At 52.3% G+C, this 21,750-nt stretch overlaps 1 protein-coding gene across 6 annotated transcripts in view; it reads left to right on the forward strand.

Annotated features, from left to right (window-relative positions):
- The window catches only part of LOC144931788 (collagen alpha-1(XIV) chain-like), a 94,390-nt gene extending 73,860 nt beyond the window's left edge, over nucleotides 1-20,530 (forward strand). For 3 of the 6 annotated variants that reach the window (XM_078856086.1, XM_078856088.1, XM_078856089.1), the window contains exons 47-55: nucleotides 573-626; nucleotides 948-1,001; nucleotides 1,456-1,527; nucleotides 4,232-4,267; nucleotides 5,438-5,504; nucleotides 7,654-7,845; nucleotides 8,643-8,720; nucleotides 11,133-11,288; nucleotides 20,143-20,529. In XM_078856086.1, coding sequence (XP_078712212.1) covers nucleotides 573-626; nucleotides 948-1,001; nucleotides 1,456-1,527; nucleotides 4,232-4,267; nucleotides 5,438-5,504; nucleotides 7,654-7,845; nucleotides 8,643-8,720; nucleotides 11,133-11,288; nucleotides 20,143-20,423 — 990 coding nt within the window. In that variant the 3' untranslated portion in view covers nucleotides 20,424-20,529. Of the gene's footprint in view, nucleotides 1-572; nucleotides 627-947; nucleotides 1,002-1,455; nucleotides 1,528-4,231; nucleotides 4,268-5,437; nucleotides 5,505-7,653; nucleotides 7,846-8,642; nucleotides 8,721-11,132; nucleotides 11,289-18,855; nucleotides 19,950-20,142 lie in introns of those variants that run through there. The other 3 variants (XM_078856090.1, XM_078856087.1, XM_078856092.1) reach the window with 3 other exon arrangements.
- The last annotated feature ends 1,220 nt before the right edge of the window (nucleotides 20,531-21,750 follow it).

The raw sequence follows: 21,750 nt of genomic DNA on the forward strand, positions 1-21,750 counted from the left end.
GCGCTCCGCTTGTGTTCCTTCTGCCGCACACACCAACAACGTGGCGATATGTTGAGATTCCAGACATTGCCACACTTTCCATTTCAATCAAAGCATACGTCCGCACCCGACTCGTGGCCGTGCAGTTTAGCTGTTTGCACCACCCTGCCTCCCTCTGATTATTTTGTTTTATTTTCCCTCTCTCTTTTTTTTTACGATCAGAGGAAACAAGAATATGCTCGGTGTAGTCGGCACTTTGCTTCGTTCATCATTTAGTTTTTTATGCTTTGCTTTATGTAAATCCCCCCTCCCCTTTTGAAATGAAAATATTTCACGCTCTGCTCTCCTTACCCCTTCTCTCCCTCTACCCCCTCTCTCTCTCTCTACCCCTCTCTCTCCCTCTACCCCCCCTTTCTCTCTCTACCCCCTCTCTCTCTCTCTACCCTCTTTCTATCTCTACCCCCTCTCTCTCTCTCGAACCCCCCTCTCTCTCTCGAACCCCCCTCTCTCTCTACTCCATGTCTATGTTCCCCCTATGTTTTCTATGTAATATTTGTAATATTCTTCGCCATCTCTGAACGTTGTGTCTGCAGGGTCCCTCTGGCCCTCCCGGGCAGCAGGGCAGGGAGGGCTTGCAGGGCCCGCGGGTGAGTGGCTCCACGACATTAGTACTCTTCAAGTCAGTGTTTAATTACAACTTAAGAGACTTTTAACTCGACATGTGTGTCTTTTGTGTGCACGCACGAGTGTGTGTGAACAGCAAGCAAACCCAATAACCTTCACTTTATAACTTAGAAATTATTTTGTAAAGGAATGTGACGTGTAGATTCTACTTGTATTCCGTGAACATATAAACTCGGACCGGTGGCCACCCCGACCTCGGCTCCCTGACCGCTCGCCACTCACGCTGCATCAACCGCACCCCTCGCTGTGCCCTCACGCGGATCGCGGTGTGTTTTCCTGTGCAGGGCCCTCCGGGGAAGGAAGGTGGACCTGGATTGCCGGGTCAAGCGGGGCCCATGGTGAGTGGCGAGACCCCTGGGTGGTCGTGCATCACGTGGCGTGGGCCGACGAATTCACCGACGATCGCAATCGACCGCTCGCTGCACTCGATTGTTCAGCCCCTTTAAAAACCGCGGCCACATCCTGCCTCCCATAGGCAGGAAACCCCCGTCAATCTGCACCCAGCATAGCGCCACTGATGATGTTAATGAAGTCGCCAAGCCCCACCCATCAGCACCCATCCAACAGCACACATGGGAACAGAGGCGACATTTCTTATTTTTCCCAATTGTGTTTTCTGATGGAGTGATGAACTAATAATTGGTAGAGTAATCGATTGCTTAAATCAGCAACTCGCCAAGCTTGAGCCGGCTGCGTGCGGTGTGCCTGTGCAGAGGTGCCGTGTGTCTAAGAGGGGCACAGCGATAGAGGCTGCGTTGCCCTTGCTCGACCCATCGTTGTGTTGTCCACCAGGGCACGTCAGGAAACCCTGGACCCCCGGGGCCGAGCGGCAAACCTGGCTTCAACGGCGAGGGTGGACTTCAGGTGAGCGGCCCCGCAGCATGGACATTACCAACCTGGGCAGCGCTTGAATGGGCCCCACTCCGGGCCATCTGGTTCTTGTGCACGGATTCCCGACATGCTGGTGGCTGTTGCTGTCTCGATGTTCCGCCCGTCTGCTCCAGCAACTGAGAGCTCACTCCATTAACGCTCCAAAGCATTCACGCTTTGTATGTCATTCTCCTTGTTGCTCTCATATCACTATGGCCATGGGTACGGTGTCCGTAAGCTTTGCTCATTGTTTCCTCCACCCACATTGAGGAATCGGGCTACCAGACACTGTCTCGTCTCACCCACACTGTGTTCAGCCACCACTGTGCTGCAGGTCACAAGAATACACTGCCGGCGTATTAACTGTACACATAGCGAACGTGAAAGATCCCGTGACGTCGTTCAGTATAAGTAGGCCTTTGTCTGCCAGGGTCACGGTCCAAATCATGTAGAAGCAATTATCGCCCCCAACTAGTGGACTCGTGCCTGCTTGCAGGCCACGTGATGAGCACTTCGTGCCGCACAGGGACAGCTGCCACTGGTGGTGTCCTTATCAAGGGTTGAGATGAGTTTTGATGCCAGCTGGTTTTGAGTGCTGAGGTTTTTAAGCAAGCACCATATTAGTGCAAAGATGATGATGATGAGGATGATCATTAAACGGCAAACTCTCGGCAGAGCGTACGGTGGTGGGTAGCGATATCTGAAGCCTGGGGAAGCCTGCTCTAGAAACATGATGCATAAGCATGGTTTTGTGTGTCAGCTGTCTTTAAAACTGCAGCTGCCCAAATACGCGCACACGTGCACAGAAGCATAGATCATCCTTCCCATCAACGATGGCGCCTTGCAGTGCAGATGCTGATGACTATTTCAGATGAGCTGGCACAAATCGTATTATTTTAATATCATGATAATATTTCATTTTGCTTGACCGTTGGTGTTTGTGTGCACGCTCCTGGGCCCTGGCGGCAGCGGAGGCGGTGCTGCACGGCAGGCGGAGAGCGCCGGGGGCGGAATTCTCTCCGCGTCTTAGGGACGTCCGATGATGGCCCAGCAGGGGCAAGAGAAAGCTTGGGGTGGCTCGTGAGGTGCAGAGATGGGTTCAGATGGCCCAGCAGAGGGCAGGGAGGGCTTATAATGTGCTATGAGGGTTCGGGAATGCTTACAATGACGCATGGGGTGGTGGGTAGGGAGAGACTGACTCCACAGTTGCAACCAAAGGAGGGAGCACAGCTGAGGCCGGGAGGACGCCCACGGTAGAGATGGAGCGACGAAATAAGCTCTCGTGCAAGAGCCAGACGAGTGGCCTTCCTCCAGCAGTGGGTAGATCAAGGCTTAAGATGATGAACGCGGTGCGTTTTATAGTCGGGGTGACCCTGCACGGGGGGTGGGGTTGGGGTCGTGTTTTCCTTGAAGCAGAGTTCAGCTGTTCACTGCAGTCCGCTCGCCGCGTGCATGCCCATCCCCAGACCTGCCATATTAAGACTACGACCGACAGCAAGTGTCGCTCGCTCATGCTGCCCGGTGTTTTGTGCCAGTCTGCACACCTCCACACGTGTGTGTTTGGCAGCACCAGCAGCTGTGAAAAATGCCCTTTATTTCCGCCCAAGAGCGTGGTCCACAAATCAAATTTTTAAACGTAGCCAATATTTATGTATATATAATCATCATCATCAGCAGCCATGATCAATCTATTGCTGTATGCAGACCACCCCAAGCCATGGTGTGTGTCTGTCTGTCTTACTACAGTTGTGCTGCTGATGTCGTGGCATGAACTCTGAACTTTGCCAGAGTAGTGTGTTAGTGAGCGGTCTGTAGAAGGAGACATCGCAGAACTACTTCTGAGGCTGTTTTCAGTGATCACTTATACACACAGTACCGGGGTGCCACACTGCGCCACATGCGCTGCTACGAAGAAGCGTTCATCATATGGCAATTAAACAATCTTGCATTCTCACAGCCGTCAATTTTGCCAAAAAAGGTATTAATCCCAATGTAGCATCGCTTATTTATTTATTTATTGTTTGAACAGCCAGTGGTGACCTCAGTTGAGATCAACTTGGTTTGAGCCCAAGCCTGGGTTTTATCTATTCTGTGCCGACTCGGCCTCCCCTGGCTGCCGAGCCACCCGGTCTCTGCCATGTCACCGTCTAGAACCGGGCCGCAGGCTTTTTTGCCGGGTGGATTGAGAAACCTGCCACTGTAGGGGTGAACGGCGGGGGCCGGGCAGGGGATGGGGGGCATGGTCTTAAAATCCCAAACTAAATAAACAAGGCTCTATATTAATAAATATAAATACAATTTATATTTTTTGGTTCTCAAGGGGGATGGGGGGGAGGTGGGGAGCCCCTGCTTTAGAAGCGATGGGGGTAGATTTTGTGCATTGTGTTTGCCTAAGAAGAAAACCCGTGTGGATTTTTCTATCAATATCGAGTCACACCACTCGTTCGCTCGCTCGCTCACAAGCTCGCACAGAGTGCGAGTGAGTGGCTGCTGTTTGCACCGCCGGATCCTGCTCTGGGCAGTGCCGCTCGCGGCTCTGGGCTCCCGGCTTCGGGGAGTGGAGCCAGCGCGGTTCCACGCTCGGCCTCCCTGCCTGGAGCCCGGCGATCTGCGCGTACGCGACGCGTGTAACTCCCGCTTGGCACTGATTCACAACGCGTGTGTTATTCTCTGTCCGTCTGTCTCCCCACCACGTCAGGGCCCAGCAGGAACGAAAGGAGAAAAGGGAGAGAGGGTGAGTGTGTACGCAACGCGAGCACCGCTGGTGTTCCGGGGATCGGGGGTCAGAGAATTGGGGGATTGGGATGTTCACTCCTCGGCTTCAGGATTACGCAGTCCAAGGTTTAATGTCTCACTGCCACATCCATGGTCGACTAGAGCAGCCGCGTGACTGGTAACCACAGCCAAATCGAGGGGTTTATTTGGTTGTGGTGTGCCGGGTGCTGATATATTTTTCGGGCCCAGCTGAAACTAAATTTTCCCCACATGCCCTCACCTGCTGCAGTCACAGCAGGTGAGGGGACGTGGTAGGGCCGACTGAGCGCATGGACCGAACTTGGTGCATGATGGGCACCCCACCCACACCACCACGTGCCGCAAGGTCACAAACTCGTGAGCGTGGCGCTCCATTCCGTTCCCTCCGTCACCCCGTCTCCCGCAGCCTCGAGCCGTCGCTTCAATTCCCGACGGCTCAAATCGAGTGCTACAGCTGAGCTCGCGATTTCTCCTTGCGGCCCTCACTCGCTCCCCACACGTGAGCCGGCAGAATGGCGCTCCGGTCATCATCGCGTTGCGTGGTAATCTGGCCCGATACGAGCGCACGTTACCAATTGCCCTTTGACCGGAGCACTCGCGGGAACAGCAATCTCGCCGTCAGGACTCGTAAATATGTAATCATGACCGCTGGCACGGCCTCTGCAGAAGTAACGCATCGACCGCGCAGCCAGGTGGTGTCCACCCTGCAGAGGAGCCGTGGTGGGCACTGGCGGGAGCAACGCTACAGTGATGGTTAATTGCGCTGCAGCCAATCGATAGCTGATCTCGATCGTGAACCTTGTAGCCTGAACCCTAACCCTCATCCAATCCCTAAATAGAACCCGAACCCAACTTTAACCTTAAAATCTTTAATTCCAACCGTATCCACATTCCAAACTCTAGCCCCGACCCTAATCCCAACCCCAACCCTAACCCAACCCTGATACCTGCCCCTAACTCTAACCTCAAACCTGATATAAACCTTATACCGAACCCTCACCCTGTTTCCCTAACCCTTGTTTCCCACACAAGGTTACGTGGTGCCCATTCACTCCCTCATTTTCTTGCACGGCGCCATGGTGGAGACTCATTTTGCTTCCCCCCCCCCCCCCATCGATTCCACTGACTCCCCCACCCCATGCCCCCACAGGGCGATGCTCAGGGACAGAATGTGGTGCGGATGCTCGCGCGGCAGGTCTGCGAGCAGATGATCAACAGTGAGTTCCTGCTGCTGTACATTCGTAGAGTCGTGCCAGAAAATAACACCAGTGGTATTCGTAGAGCCAGGACCGACTACCCACATATTATGCAGGACATTACTGTGGGTCTCTGTGTGAGCCTGTGGGTCTCTGTGTGAGCCTGTGGGTCTCTGTGTGAGCCTGTGGGTCTCTGTGTGAGCCTGTGGGTCTCTGTGTGAGCCTGTGGGTCTCTGTGTGAGCCTGTGGGTCTCTGTGTGAGCCTGTGGGTCTCTGTGTGAGCCTGTGGGTCTCTGTGTGAGCCTGTGGGTCTCTGTGTGAGCCATTGGTGGTGACTCGGCTGAAACCATCAACGCACCACCGCTGAAACTCAGATTCGAACTCCGGCTCTCAGGGGTGCCAGATCAGCGCTCCACTTCCCGAGCCACTCGACCACCTGGGAAGTTACTCGACACTGGGGTAGTGGCAGTGACCAGGCGCTTTTGAAAACCAAGTTATTACCTCGGTGAGCTTTGTCTGGTAGCATGGGGATGGTTTAGTGTTGTATTTGTTTCGTGTTTGGGTGATTGTTGACCTTTCTTGTACTTTGCACTCCTATCATGTTATTTTATTGTTTGTTGTAACGTTCTTACCCACCCCAACTGGACATTCGTGGTAAAGAGCATTATAGCTCATCGGATTCCTCCAGTTTAATGAAATATTCTGATCACGATTTAACGACCGCCATCAGCGCTGCGGGGCTGCAGTTGCTGTCGCTCTTTGGCTCACATCCATGCCCGGGAAACGTCTGTGGAAAGAATGACTTCGTATTTCAGCGCGAGTCATTCTTTGTTGTTGTTGTGTAATTTCCAGCGTGTTTGTGAAATTTGCTGTAAACACGCGCAATCATTTGGGGAGCGCGCAATGCGGAGAGTTTGCGTGCTGGCGTGTTCACGTCCCCGAGGCTCGCTGCCGGACCCGGCTCGTAAATTAAACGCCGTGATGCACGCCGGCACGTTTTACTCTTCTTTTTGTTAAATAACATCCCGGTGTGCCACCTGTAGTTGGAATTGTGGAGCCATCGCACGTGGCGTAATTTCTTAAACATCGCTACCTGCGTTTCCATAAAACCCCACGAGACAGTGGCTTCTAAAAGATGCAGCGATTAAACAGAACGTGCCACATATAAACCACGTGTAAATCTCTCGGTTAATGTGCGGTTGCCATTGCTTTATAGACTTGGCACGAGCAAGAGGCCCTTGCACGAGTGGTTTCTGGTACAAAGGGTATTAAGAAACGCGTTTTGCAGTTTTGCAAAGGCGCACGCTCTCAGGATCGTTTAAGAGAGAGGCTTGTCGTCACGCTCTCCCGGTGAGCTGCGTCACTGCTCACACTCGCACAACCTGCAGCACTTCACGCCGACGGACGTGAAATTTGGAATTCTCCGTTCCGTCTCCGCTCCGGCGGTGGGAGATGTGTACTACTTATCTATGTCATGCACATCTCTGCGGCTGCAGGTGATTCCAAAAAAATGTTCCTCAAGGTTTGGCAGCAAGTAACGCACGTTTGTCGAGTCTAGCGGCCCAGTGCATGGACTCTGTCAGAATGGTGAACATTCAGAAATGCACCAAACTTTGCATTCAATTTGGGTTACAAATAAATTGGCTTCCATTCAATCATCTCTGCAGAAGCCTATCTCTTAATCCTCTCTGCCTCTTGACCTCCAGTATCGCTGGTCTGATTGCCTGAACGATACTTTATGTTAACGTGGCCATTTGGAACTAAGAGCGAGTTATTAAAACATTACCCACAATCCTCCAATTATTTAAGGCATCATGATATGTGTCGCAAGCATTAAATATATTTTAATCGATAAGTCGACATGTCGTTACAGTGATGAAACGAGTAACTTCTCAAGGTGGGGGTGGTCGCAAAATGTCAAACTTTACAAACAGGCCACCCCGAAGTTAATAAAAACGTGACATGCATGTTCCAAGAAAATGCTTTTTACTGATGTCATTTCTTGTTTTTTTCTCATAGAAAATTTTCGGTTACAAAACTAGTCTTGGCACAAAGAAACGTCAATAAAACACAAATATTTGGGGTCTCAAGGAAGGGCCATCATCGCTCCCCCCGGCAGTGACGTTGCGTGTCCTCTGCTCTCACCACTGTGTCCGTATCCCATCTTCAGGCCACATCAGCCGATTCAACAGCATCATAAACCAGATCCCCAGCAACAACCACCACCATGTCCGGGCCCTGCCGGGGCCCAAAGGGGAGGCGGGACGCCCAGGACCCCCCGGGCCGCCTGGGGAGCCGGGGCCTCTGGGTCGCCCGGGTTTCCCAGGGTCCCCTGGTATGCCTGGTCGCGGCGGGGAGAGAGGTGAGGCGGCTCCACTCTCGAGATTGTCTGACTCCACGTGCTCCATGAAGCACCCTCCCTCCCCATCTCTCCCTCTCTCTCATCCCTCCCTCCTCATCCACCTCTTCCTCCTCCCCCTAATTCCTCCTCCTTACTCCACCTCTTAATTTTCATCCAAAAGTCCACTTTCTTCTCTTCTCTGCCTCTTGCTCATGTCCCGCTCATTGCGGCCCTCTGAGCAGCGGTACTCTCCCTGCCGCGTGGCGCATTCCACGTGTGGGCCCGCCGGGCATCTAAGGTATGGCTCTGCTAAATTATAGAATGCGTTGACAAAAGTTTGCGCTTCAAAGTGCACGATATATTATGGCAGCTGTCACTCCTTTGTTTTGTTTTGCTGGGGTTGTTGGTTATTTATTCATTGAATGTCTCGTCCCATGCGTCACACTGCTTGGCGGAGATTAACTCATCCTGGGGTGGAGCGGTGATGCAGTGGTTAGCGCGCTGTGCGATGAACCCAGCGATAAGAGTTCGATTTCCGCTCATAGCTAACATCAGTGAGGATTACCTGAATCGGTCCTGGGCCTCCCCTAGGTCGACTCAGCCTCTAATGAATACCTGGTGTGGTGTGTACACATGACCACTGGGGAGACAAAGGTGGCCGGGCGTGCTGTTGGCCACCCACCCCCTTGTGTGCTGTGCCGGCCTTCATAGGTGCTCGCTAACAGCACTTGTTCCAAAAGTCTGTTAAGGCTTTACAGGGGATCTTTGTATTTGGGGGACGTGGGGTGACCGTGGCGTGGACTGTGTGCGTCCCTCAGGCCTCGCTGGAGAGAAGGGCGAGCGGGGATCCACGGGCATTGGAAGTTCAGGACTGCCCGGCCCTCAAGGTTCTCCAGGTAAATGCCCCCCACCCCCCCTCCCCCTCCCTATAGTCGCACCCTGCCTCTCCGTATGCGCGCACGCACACACGCGCAGCCTGCAAGCCTCTCTCCTGGTCTCACTGCGCCTCCCATTCCTCCCCGTGCGTCTGCGTCTCTGCGCGTGTCTGCGCCTGTCCCCGTCACCGCATCTGTCTCGCTGCGTCTACCTCGCGTGTCAACGCGAGCTTTTCTTTTGTTCCTTTGCTCACCTCCCGCACTTCCTCTCTCACTCACCTCCGTGACTGTGTCTGCACTGGCGTCCTCTCTGATCCGTTCCCCTGTCCCTACCCATCTCTTTCCGACACCTCCTGCGTCTCTGTTGCTCGCTCCTCTCTCCGGCTCTCCGGCTCTCCACCCCCCTCCCTGCCGTCTCTTCCCCGAGCCCCCCTTTCTCCGCGCCCCACGGCTCCTGCCCCGACAGTCTCCCCCACCCAGCCCGCAGAGGCCTGTCTCGGCTGGCCGGCCGAGCGTGAGCATTTTCCAGTGACGCTCGCAGCCCCTGACCCCCATTCCGATTCTGCTTCTCCGCTTCTCCGCTGCGCCCTCCACTCTCGCACCGGAGCGCGCACTTGGACTCGTGCCCAGAGGGAGAAAATATAGAACACATGCCTTCCTCCATGGCGGGCTTCTTGAGTTCCTTCAGAGCTGCCAACTATTTTCCACACAGAAGAGAAGAAGAAAAAGAAGAAAAACACGCAACCCTTGCCGCTTGATTTTTTTTCCATTTTTTCATTTTCCATATTCGTACATTTTTATGCTAATGGGTATTCTGTGCAGGCACTGATTCGAATGCAAATGGTTCTCTGCCATTTGGCTGGGGAATTGGAAGCGAATGGTCGTGTTTTTAAACGAATATTTATCATTTGTCGTGTTCAGTGAGTCACGGGAAAATAAAGTGTGGTCTGTCCGCACGGCTAAAAACAAAGCTTCTCTTACAGCCATGCACGCATTGGGCAAGTGCTTTTAGAGAGCACCTATTAAGGCCGGAACAGTGCACGAGAGGGCAGTGTCACCAGCACCACGCCAGCCAGCTCTGGGTTGCCGTAGCCAGGTGATTGCTGTAACGCAAGACTGGGAGGAAATGCGATTGTCATCATCCAGCAGTGGATAGGTCCTGGCTGTGGAGAGATATTGCCCATAACGTAGCGCACTCGTGCAGTGTCAAAAACACTCCTTGGTCGATTTCGATGCGAGGTGGCCAGGAGACAGAAGTGAATTCTTAAGTCTATCTGTGCGGAGGTTTGAGTGTTATCCCCTCGTGTGTGTGGTGAGTTTTCCGGTTACTCCAGTTTCCTCCCACAAGTAATTGGCCAGACATCCCAATGTAGTGGGACCCTGAAGAATAGTCTCGACACTCGGCAAGACTCTCCCGGATAAACAGAGTGACGCACGACGTCATTTTTGACACCTATTGTTTGTTTCATGAGTCACATACCCTGCTGATGAGACTCGGAGAAAGTGAAACTGGTCTATGGTTTGCTCCTGGGAAATGCGAGCACAGCGCTCGTGGCTCTGGAGACTGAAACGTTACTTCATGTGAGCAACAAAACAGACCCGGCCCTGTGAGTTACTCCCCCAGATGTCGATTGCTACTGCCGTGGTATCAATGTAGTGACAGACGAGCAGCTTTTACACAATAAAGCATTTCACCCTGGTCGTAAAGACAACATTCTTGAGCGAGTGCCTCATTGTGCAGGTACTCGCAACAAAGGGTCATTGGGTTTGCGGTCCCACATGGGGCTCACGCTACAAAGAGATCCCTCGTGCATGATACCGTACGCTGAACCATACCTCTAGGTAAAATTATAAATACATATTTACAACGCTTTGCCAATCCACTGCTGGATGAAGGTCTTCTTATGCCATGCCGGTCGTGGAGGTTGTTTGACCATACTTCACCTCGTTGGCCAGTGCGGATTACCAAAGGGATGGGGAGGGATGGGTGGAGCCCAGGACCAGTTCAGATGTCACTCACCACTCACGTTAGCCTCGGCAGTGAATCAGACTCCGTGTTGCCTGGTATATAACGCAGTTCACTAACCGCTGCACCACCGCTCCACCTTCGCACATGCGGTTGTGTGGAAGGCAGCCGAGTGGGGGGATTGAGAGAGGAGCTAACGGAGCGCTTGCCAAGGCCCCGCTTGTGTCGACACCTGTCCCACATTTGACCTGCAGAGTCCGCAAAATCCGGCATCTGTCTCCGGGTGCCCGGAATCTATTTTCCCTGAGATCTGGCACCGGCGTGGTGCTGTGCGCTGGTGCAGGACACTGCACAGGTTTGGTGAGAGACCAGTGCTAGAAACGCAGACGAGTTAGGGGTTGCCATTAAGCAAGGCTAAATTTGTCCGAAATTATAATTATGGCGACCGATCTCCTCTCTGTCTTCAGGGTCCCCTGGAGAGGGTCGGCAGGGTTCTCCGGGCCCTGAGGGAATGCGAGGGCCCCCGGGGCCTCCAGGCTCCTTCGGTTCGCCTGGGTTACGGGGCTCGCCGGGCCCCAACGGCTACTGCGACGCATCGATGTGCGGCGGCTACAACATCGGAGGTAACTACTGACGCGGGCACGCGTCACCGCCTCCGGCAGTACCGGCACTGCCGTTCTCGGCCTGCCGTTTAAACGCGGGCCCTCTCCTCCTCCGTTTGTTTGATGCCGAGGTTTCGTTTTTGTGGCCAGTCATTTGATATTCTCACATTTTACTTTTATGTTTTTATTTACTCGCCCGTCACGATATCGAACACTCGTCCCCTCTCCCATTCGACCGTTGCCCCTCTTCTTGTCTGCCCCCCTTGTCTGCCCCTCTTGTCTGCTCGTTGGCCCTCTTCATAATAGTTGCCCGTCCCGTTCGTCCATTGCCTCTCTTTGAGAAAAAACATCCTCTCGTAATATATTCATACAGCTGCAACACGCAGCCTCTCGTCCCGCATTGCGGAGGCGGCAGCCAGGGTTGGTGGGTGTCCAGGTGCCATACCCTGGTTCACTTCCTGGCTGTACAGCTAAGTGTAGACTAAAGTCCATCTATTCCATCTGTACAGGATAGAGTGTTGCCCCCTCACACACGTGGGCTTTCTCCAGGTGCTCCGGGTTCTTCCCACGTGTAAACACTCATTAAAAGGCTGATAACACCGTCGATATATAGACGGCCGCAGAGCTTGGTGGGAATGTGGTGCTGGATTACTCCCTGGCTGCCTCCCCACTCGTCTGCGGCGGCTCCTCACGCCTCTGAGTCGTCATCCATCTTCTCTCAGAGCAGGCAACTACTGTGCGCATTTTAAGTTGACATTGTTATTTCGATTGATGTTTTGGTCAAGCCATCTAAGGGTCTGGCCATATATGTGTCGTTTAGACACTCCACCACATGACAAATAAATGCATTTGTCACTTGCTGAATTTTTATTCTGACTGTCTGTACCTTGATGCAGTTTCAAAGTAAACGTTATTTATCTTAACGCCATATTTGGCTGTGAGAATTGCTCTTCAACTCACCGGAGAGTGAGCTGAAACAATCAGAATTGCCACGTAAATGCTTGTGCGTGAAAATCTGACTTGTGTGGCCATGTTGGGTGGTGGTGGAGGGGCCTTCACGACACAGATTTGACCAAATAATTTCGTGGCCTGACACAAAAATCAATTACGGATCTTACTGTTGCCTGTGGAAACCCACTCTGTGTTATATTTTTCGTGACACTCACATTCTTGTAAGCAATGGACTCAGAAGAATGTTTATATCGCCAAAGGCGTTTTTATGCGACCAACATTACCGATGGCTAAATGACGCCACCGATGCCATTCTGAGCCACAGTCAGAACGCGGTTCACTCGTATCGGTGAAGGACGGCTCTTGACGTCCCACTGGTCGGTGACGCCCTGCGTGACCTTGAGGACTCTGCAGCAACATGATCCCTTCTTCAACCGATCTCGGTCTTTATTCTGGTGTCAGTCACCCAGAGTGATACGAGCTTGTGATCACATGTCTGACCCCGAGCGGAGCATTGCTGAGAGGAGGAGGAGGAACCGCGTCTCTGCAAACCCCAGTGTCGCGCTGGACCAGCGCGGTGATGCATGCTCGCTTTCAGCTTGCGCACGGAGTGGGGGGGCACTCACATGTTGGCCCCCCCGCCCCCCACCGGCTTTACGAGGCATCCCCATAATGCTGCTCTCTGCCTCTCGCACGCCCCCTGCTGCCTCTGGGCATCGGCACGGTCGCCTCCTTGGGTGTGCCACGATTTCTCGCCGGTTAGCCGAGGGACACATCGATGGCTGTGCATGGCAGATTTCTTCCATTCCCACCTTATCGCCATCATCGTTATCTGCAGCCATTATCTATCCACTGTTAGACGAAGGCCTCTCAGAGCCGTCGCTTATTCAGTCATTCCACCCTAACTTCGGTTAAAACCAGCCATGCGCCTGCAGCTTGAGAGGAGAATGGTGACCGTACGGGCACGTGTGTGCGCACACGTGCCCGTACGTAGCGAAGATAGCCGCGAGCTTCGTGTGGCTTCAGCGATGCCGTCGCTGTTCTCACTCTGAGGAGCTTCCACCTGCGCAGTCGTTCTGTGTGCGGCATTTGGCATGACAATAATAATGATAGAATGATCAATACTCACATTTATATAACTACTCCAAGGCACCTTGCAATAAGCGTACACATCGTACACCATAACAATCGTCACACTGCTCTCAAATACTTATCATAGGAATTCAAACATTTGTCATCTCAGAAATGCTGCCAATTATTAGAGACCTGACATAAAACAAAGACGGGCACAGGAAAAGTTGGAAAGGAAGACATTTTTACAATTCCAGAGATGATTTGATACAAGCATCAGTCAGACGAGGTTGGTGGGACACAGAGCCAGAGAGGGGCCGTGCTGGATAATGCGTTCCATGCGGTAGGCTGGTGGAGATGGTCTTCAATGTTGGTGTCAGGGATGTGATATCGACAAGTTTCTTCACGAGGGGAACGCCTTGGTCACGTTGCAGCTCCAGCGATCGAGTCTACGACAGCGGGGGTAGGCGATGACCGGGCTGGCTGTGACACTGCTGGCTGCAACACGGCTGTCTGGATCAAACACTTGCAAATATTGCAACAACAACAAATAACGAAAATTCCCCAAACCCATCGATAAATCAAAGTCTCCGTTCAATTACGATCTGGAATTTGAGTTTTTATTCCAAAAGCTATGATTGTAGATATTTAAAGCAAACTTAATATATTGAATAATTTAAATTTGACTGCACTGCACCTAGCAGTCGTGCACAACCACAGGCAACAGACTTGCCGTCCGTCACCGTTTCCACTGCAGTGCTGCAATTGGAGCACATGTGGTCGGTCGCCTATTGGCAATGCCCAACTTTACGATGAAATCTTAGCCGTCCAGTGGCAGTTCCATAGATTTGGACGTACATTTCAGACACTCTGAAGTTATTTGTATGTGGTGAAGGATGTAAACCAATGAGGAATTCTTTAATGCAGATTTGAATCATTTGTCCACCTTCCTTAGCGAGGGAGAAGCGCTCGTAAAATACCGCGGCGGTGTCGGGCGTACCCGGAACGAACTCTGGACGAACTCAGCTTTCCCATCCGCGTGGGGAGGGTGGCGATGGTGCTTTCCATTTCATTCGTTAGACCTTTCACTTATTCCTTCTAAAAGTACAGACGATTACCTGCAAAACGACATCTCCTGTGTGGTGTTAGGGTCAGGACTCGGGTTCACCCGGGTCTGTCTGGGCCAATTACCATGAAAATGTTCACGCGCCCTGCACATCACATCCAAATATACCTCTCGCTCTGGCCGTGGCCTCTGATCACGTGACTGCCTACTGCAGTGTAGCAGCGACCCAGAATGCACCGATTGAGAAATGGAGCCCTGGGTTAGGACGACGATGTTGAGATCGGGAAAGTGACGTGGGACGGTGATGTGGGACGGTGACGTGGGACGGTGACGTTGGCCAATCTGCGGCACTGCCCAAGCGAAGCGTCGTTCTGTGAACAATCGAATCGCTGCCCGGCCAAGTTTACCGCGTGGCGGTCATGTCACGTAAACGCCTGTTCGCATTGTCAATGGCCCCGATTTGACTCGGGCGTGAACCCAGGTGACCTCGAATCTCGTGATTTCTGGGTGGCTTTGCATGCGCTATCGCGGCACAGCGATGCACTAACCTGGCGCCGCACGTGCCCCTAACACTCCGTGTATCCCGAGCTGTCCGATGAGCGACTACAATTAATACCGACACACCAATAACAATTACACTTCTGTGGAGAGCCGTGTGTTGAAGGTGCATTGTGCAGGCCTACCTCCTTGTGCCTCGTGTGTGTTGAATGCATTAAACCTGCCTGTGAAATTAAACGATGGATCTCACTGACAGCGTGAATCCTTGTCTCGCCATCACCGCCGCGCTCCTCTTTCGCATGCGACCGTTCGCGACGCCTCGAGGCGTTTAAATCCACGAAACGTTTTGGCAAGGTAACCTGAGGTTTCCTCCGCGTGTGTGCGTGTGCGCTATTAACTCCATCAGCTGTAGGCGGACTCTCCGCTCTGTCGCGCCTTTTATTCGCTTTACGTTTGGCTGCTCCTCACTCGTCGAGGGTCGCAGACTTGGCACCCACGTGACCGCGGACGCGTCGCCTTCTACATCTGCACACCGATTGTACCGACAAGAATTATAATTGATAGTCTCATTCACTCAAGTCTCACAATTGTCTTTTGGATTAGGCCACGTAATGATCTTGCAAAATGTGTTTCGTAAGACCCTCCACCACCTAACACAGCCAAACAATCAAAGTGTCGCGTGTACAAGCGTTGAACTACGTGCCAATTCTCATTGTTTCAGCTCACTCACCAGTGAGTTGAGAGCAATTTTCATCGCTCAAATTTTGGCTGTGTGCATTGATTTTCAACTAACTGGTCAGCTGAAGCAACATATTGATTGGAACTTTAAAGGCTTGCACACCAAGTGACAAATTCGATTTACTTGGCTGTGTTTGGTGGAGGAGGGCTTTACACCATATATTTGGCCAGATAATCGCGTAGCCTCACCCTAAATTAACCTATCTATCATCATATTGGCTGCGAAAACCTCCTCCGAGTTGAGCTAAGTTTACTCTTGACAACGACTTATTTCTGTTTCTTTCTGGCCATGCCCCCCTCCCAGCCCCCCCGCCCTCCCCCACCCAATACCCTGGTGAATTGGGAGTCTGCTCTGTGTGTTTGTAGGTCCGTTTGTGACGTCAAGTTCTTCTTTCAGCGAACTTGTACACAAACTAAGGTTACAGAAAAATAACAAAAAAATAATCTTTCCAGTCACCGAGAGGAAAGGACCAATCATCCACGCTTCAGATGGCTGCTATTTTTATGGATATTTAATAAACCTCGGTTTGCTTCTCTGGAAGCAACGTTGCTGAATTAACACACTCCCAGAAGGCCATATTTTTACGTGAAGGAGACGTTTTGTTTGCTAATTTATTTTGTTATTTTATTGTTTCCATTCCACGTAAGATCAGTTAGGATAATAGGGTCAGTAAATTAAAAGTTAACCCATTGGCTGTAACGTTCCATCAAGTAATTGTTCGGCGCTAAAACCCTCGGTTCCCATCCCACCCTGGTGGGGGACATGCAGCAGTGGATCCTTTGCCGGGACTCTGTGGCAATGAAGCAACGCGTTGTTATTTAAAGTTAACCGACAGTTGTGTGCATACATAATGCATGCGTATGCAAATGTTAGCAACGTGTGCGTTTGTGTTTCTGCTTGCACTGTATTCACGTCTTTTTTAGGTAGAAGGGCCAGTGAAAGTGTTTTGAGGATAGGCGTCTAACGTTTCACACCCAGTGTGGTGGGCGTCTAGCGATCCGTTGGTGACCGTCAACACTAGTGTGCTCGTCAACACTAGTGTGCTCATGGGGACCGATTCGAGGGTCAAGCATAATGGAGTGGCAGCCGAGGAATGGAACGCGCCTCAAGGCGACGGCCGTCGAGGAGATGGAGCGATGAAATCCATTCGTACGCAAGTGCGGCTTAGAGAGGCCTTCATCCAGCAGTGGAATGATCATGGCTGATGATGATGATGTGCCTAGTATAGGTGCATAATAAAAACAACTTGGTTTGTCCACTACTGGATGAAGGCTTCCCCGAACCTTTGCAGTCCATCGCGGTTCCGCCATGCAACAATCCGCCTTGCCGCTGCCGCACGCGAGTTGATCCGTCCTCTCGGTCTCCTCCTCGTCGACGTCTCCTTTGGCTACCGCTCACTCTGCCGTTCGTTCAGGGCGTGCGTGCACCTCGGGAGTTAATACCCCAAATGTGCACTTCCCAGAGTGAGCATATCACAGTCTTAAAAGACTGCATTCTCAAAGAATTTCTACAGGCTCATTATATGTATATATGCATTCACAAATATTATCTATGCGTGAGTGTGTGCATATACATGGGCGGGGAGTGGTAGTGTAGTGGTCAGCCCGCTGTGCTACAAACCCGGCGACCCGAATTCGATTCCCCATTGCGGCCAACACCAGTGACGATTATATGAACCGGTTCTGGGCCTCACCTCGGTCGACTCAGCCTCAAATAAATACCTGTGCGGTGTGTAAACCATCGCCACTACGGAGACAAAGGCAGTCGGGAATGGTGTTGGCCACCCACCCCCATAATGTTCCGTGTCCACCTTCATAGATTCTACTCACTAACAGAACTTGCCCCTACAGTCTGCTCAAGGCAATATGGGGGATCTTTGACAGTGATTCAAATCGCTGCTCTCTATATGACATGGGACATGTTTACCAATCATCAGGCTCAGGTAGTGTGTAACAACCTGGATTTGAAGCTTTCGTGACTGCAAGGATTCATATTCTTGGGTTTTTTCGGTAAAGTCACATAGGTAAAAAATGTAAATTAATAAAAGTAAAATAAAATAAAACAAAAAAAAATCACGACGTTTTGGAAGCAACACAAGCCTCCGTCTTCAGGTGGAACCGTCTCAGCCACGACAGCTGTATCAAGTAAATGAAAGATCACAAGAAATACCACCCCGTATATATAATGGTTGAGGGGGGAAGGGCCAGGAACGGCACACTTTTTATTAATATGGTAAGGTGAGGCTTAATACTAAGAATAGACTGCATCACAAAGGACTGAGCCTTTGTTATGGAGAGGTGCGGTTTGTAACTAACACCTAGCATACATAACAAAAGTGTGAAAAAGAAAGCAAGTAAAAACTAAAACTGGTAAAACAACAAACTGGCTGTCTATCAATAACCTGTAATAGTTGTCTGTCAAATAAGATGGTCCAAATAAGTGTAGTTACATCTTTTTTGCATGGTTAATCACATTTTTCCAATGATTACTCAGTTTGTAACCCTCATCACGGTTGAAATTATGTCTGTGTTTTTATATTTGTATGGCTTCGTGTACAAACCTTTGATGGTAGCCAGGAGGTTTGCAGAGCACCTTGGTCTCGGAAAAGACAATTTCATGAGAGCCCACAGAGTTGTAGCAATGATCGGCAACAGCCGAAGAATCAGTTCTGCCGTGTTTCAGATCTGACTTATGCTCGCGGACACGATCAGAAACATGACGTTTCGTTTCTCCAATGTAGCAATCACCACATCTGCAACTCAGTTTGTAGACTCCAGGATACTGTAAGTCAGGAACGACATCCTTCTGATTCCCTCAACCATTATATATACGGGGTGGTATTTCTTGTGATCTCTCATTTACTTGATACAGCTGTCGTGGATGTGACGGTTCCACCTGAAGACGGAGGCTTGTGTTGCTTCCGAAACGTCGTGATTTTTTATTTTGTTTTATTTTATTTTACTTTTATTAATTTACATGTTTTACCTACGTGACTTTACCGAAAAAACCTAAGAATATGTAACAACCTGGTTTGTATTGAAACTGAGAAATTCGGTGAGCGCGGAGAGGTGGGCCGTGGTGGGTGCCAGGGTGTGGAGTGCCGCCTCCCCCACGTCGCGGTGGTGACGATGACGATGTGTGTCTCTGCCCTTGTGTGTGTGTCTCTGCCCTTGTGTGTGTGTGTCTCTCATTCTCTCCCTCTCTCTCCTCTTTGTCGGTGGTCGCCGGCGTTTGCGTTCACGTGTGGCCGACTCATCGCGTAGTCCACACTGGGGTGGAGAGGCTTGGGGAGGCGGAGGAGGGGGATTATGATGGTGGGGATCGGCACTATGATGGATGACGCGCCTGCCATCCCGCCCGAAGCACGAACGCACGCGCACGCATGCACACGTCCAGGGGTCATACACACCGCGACAGACACATTCTACACCACAGAGAACGAAGGGTCAGCATGGGGCTGAGCTGTTGTGATGCCTAAGGCGCAGAGCTGCCGCCAGTTGCCGACTGCGCGCCGTCGCTGCGGCGTCGACCGACACCGCGCGCCGCAGGGGCCGGGCGGAGAGCGGTGAGCAGCGTCTGTGCGCTCACCCTCCTCACCATCGCATCACCACCCGGCAGCTCCTCCCACTTGATGGGGGAGTGGGGGGCGGTCTTGGAAGTTAAAGATTTTTCATCGGGCCCACTACATTAATGAAATAAAAACATTCTATGCGGTTTCTACAGTAAATATCAAATATAATACCGATATTACAGATCTCAAAGGGCGGGGGTGGGGCGATTGACCCCCGACTTGGACCACCACTGGCCGCACTCGACACGACCTCTGGCTTCTCTTTCATCCACTCGTCTTACGCGAGAATCATGCCTCGTTTTGAAACGTTGCATTCACACGCACACCGACACACACATAGACACGCGCACAAAGATCACCCGATAGCCGAACAGACTGTAGGAGCAAGTGCTGTTTGCGAGCAGCACCTTTGCAGGCCGGCACGGCACACGAGGGGGTGGTTGGCCAGCACCACGCGCTAATCGCGACGTCTGCACACGGGGGGCAGTGTAGACACAGCTGGGCGCTGTCAGTGGCGTGCCACGCTCCACTCGGGTGTTTACCCTTTGCTGATTAGCCTTCGTCATCGTCGTTGTTCGGGAGCAGCCTGCCACATACCGTTCCCTGTCTCCCTGGAACATCGAACGCACACCACACGTGACGCTGAGGATGTCACACGCCGCATGTCAGAACATTGACGGGACAACCCGCACACCGCCTCAACAGCACCTGTGGAACAGGTGTTGCAATCACCGTGGCCTTATTTGGTTCTGTGGTGAATGATTTTTGATACGTTTTGTTTTCTGATTGTACATAAAGTGTGATATTAAAACAGACTTCTGACAGGTCTAACACGCGTTCTCCTATTCTGGTGGTGGGGGAACGGCCGATGCATTGCATCGTTGTTTGCGAAACAACAAACAACCGCGAAACGCACACACGAACATAAACACACGAATATAAACACACACGCAACAACCACCACGACAACAACAACAAGGTGACCACAACTCCGAGGGAGGAAGAGGAGGAGGCCGCCAGCAGCCCGCGGCGCCGCCGCCGAGACGGGGCGACTCGCCCGGCGAGGAGGGAGGAGACGAGGGCGGCGAGGAGGACGCGGAGGAGGAGGGGCGCTACGGGGACTACGCGGGGCCCTACGGCCACCACGAGGGCGCCTACGGGGACGCGGCGGACGAAGCAGCGGGGCTGGATGAGGAGGAGCAGGTGCCGTCTCCCGGGATGACTCGGTGGATGGCTCGTTTCCGCCGCTCGCCACGATAGCGCCCGCGACCGCGTGATCTCGGTTATGGCAGACACGGGAGTTCATTAGCTGCACTGTGATGAGTCGTCTTGCACCGCACAGTGCCTTCCGTTGCTGCGAGTTGCTCCTACCTCTCCCCTTCAATCCCCCCTACACTTCCACGTGCACCCTCTAGTCTCACTCTACTCCCCCCTACACTTCCACGTGCACCCTCTAGTCTCACTCTACTCCCCTCTAGTCTCACTCTACTCCCCTCTACACTTCCACGTGCACCCTCTAGTCTCACTCTACTCCCCTCTACACTTCCACCTGCACCCTCTAGTCTCACTCTACTCCCCTCTACACTTCCACCTGCACCCTCTAGTCTCACTCTACTCCCCTCTACACTTCCACCTGCATCCTCTAGTCTCACTATACTCCCCTCTACACTTCCACGTGCACCCTCTAGTCTCACTCTACCCCCCTCTAGTCCCACTCTACCCCCCTCTAGTCTCACTATACTCCCCTCTACACTTCCACGTGCACCCTCTAGTCTCACTCTACCCCCCTCTAGTCCCACTCTACCCCCCTCTAGTCTCACTCTACTCCCCTCTACACTTCCACCTGCACCCTCTAGTCTCACTCTACCCCCCTCTAGTCTCACTCTACCCCCCTCTAGTCTCACTCTACTCCCCTCTAGTCTCACTCTACTCCCCCCTACACTTCCACCTGCACCCTCTAGTCCCACTCTACCCCCCTCTACACTTCCACCTGCACCCTCTAGTCTCACTCTACTCCCCTCTAGTCTCACTCTACTCCCCTCTACACTTCCACCTGCACCCTCTAGTCTCACTCTAATCCCCCCTACACTTCCACCTGCACCCTCTAGTCTCACTCTACTCCCCTCTAGTCCCACTCTACTCCCCTCTACACTTCCACCTGCACCCTCTAGTCTCACTCTAATCCCCCCTACACTTCCACCTGCACCCTCTAGTCTCACTCTACCCCCCTCTACACTTCCACCTGCACCCTCTAGTCTCACTCTACTCCCCTCTACACTTCCACCTGCACCCTCTAGTCTCACTCTACTCCCCTCTACACTTCCACCTGCACCCTCTAGTCTCACTCTACTCCCCTCTAGTCTCACTCTACTCCCCTCTACACTTCCACCTGCACCCTCTAGTCTCACTCTACTCCCCTCTACACTTCCACCTGCACCCTCTAGTCTCACTCTACTCCCCTCTACACTTCCACCTGCACCCTCTAGTCTCACTCTACCCCCCTCTAGTCTCACTCTACCCCCCTCTACACTTCCACCTGCACCCTCTAGTCTCACTCTACCCCCCTCTAGTCTCACTCTACTCCCCT

The sequence above is a fragment of the Lampetra fluviatilis genome, chromosome 4, assembly GCF_964198595.1.
Source record: "Lampetra fluviatilis chromosome 4, kcLamFluv1.1, whole genome shotgun sequence".
Lineage (NCBI taxonomy): Eukaryota > Metazoa > Chordata > Hyperoartia > Petromyzontiformes > Petromyzontidae > Lampetra > Lampetra fluviatilis.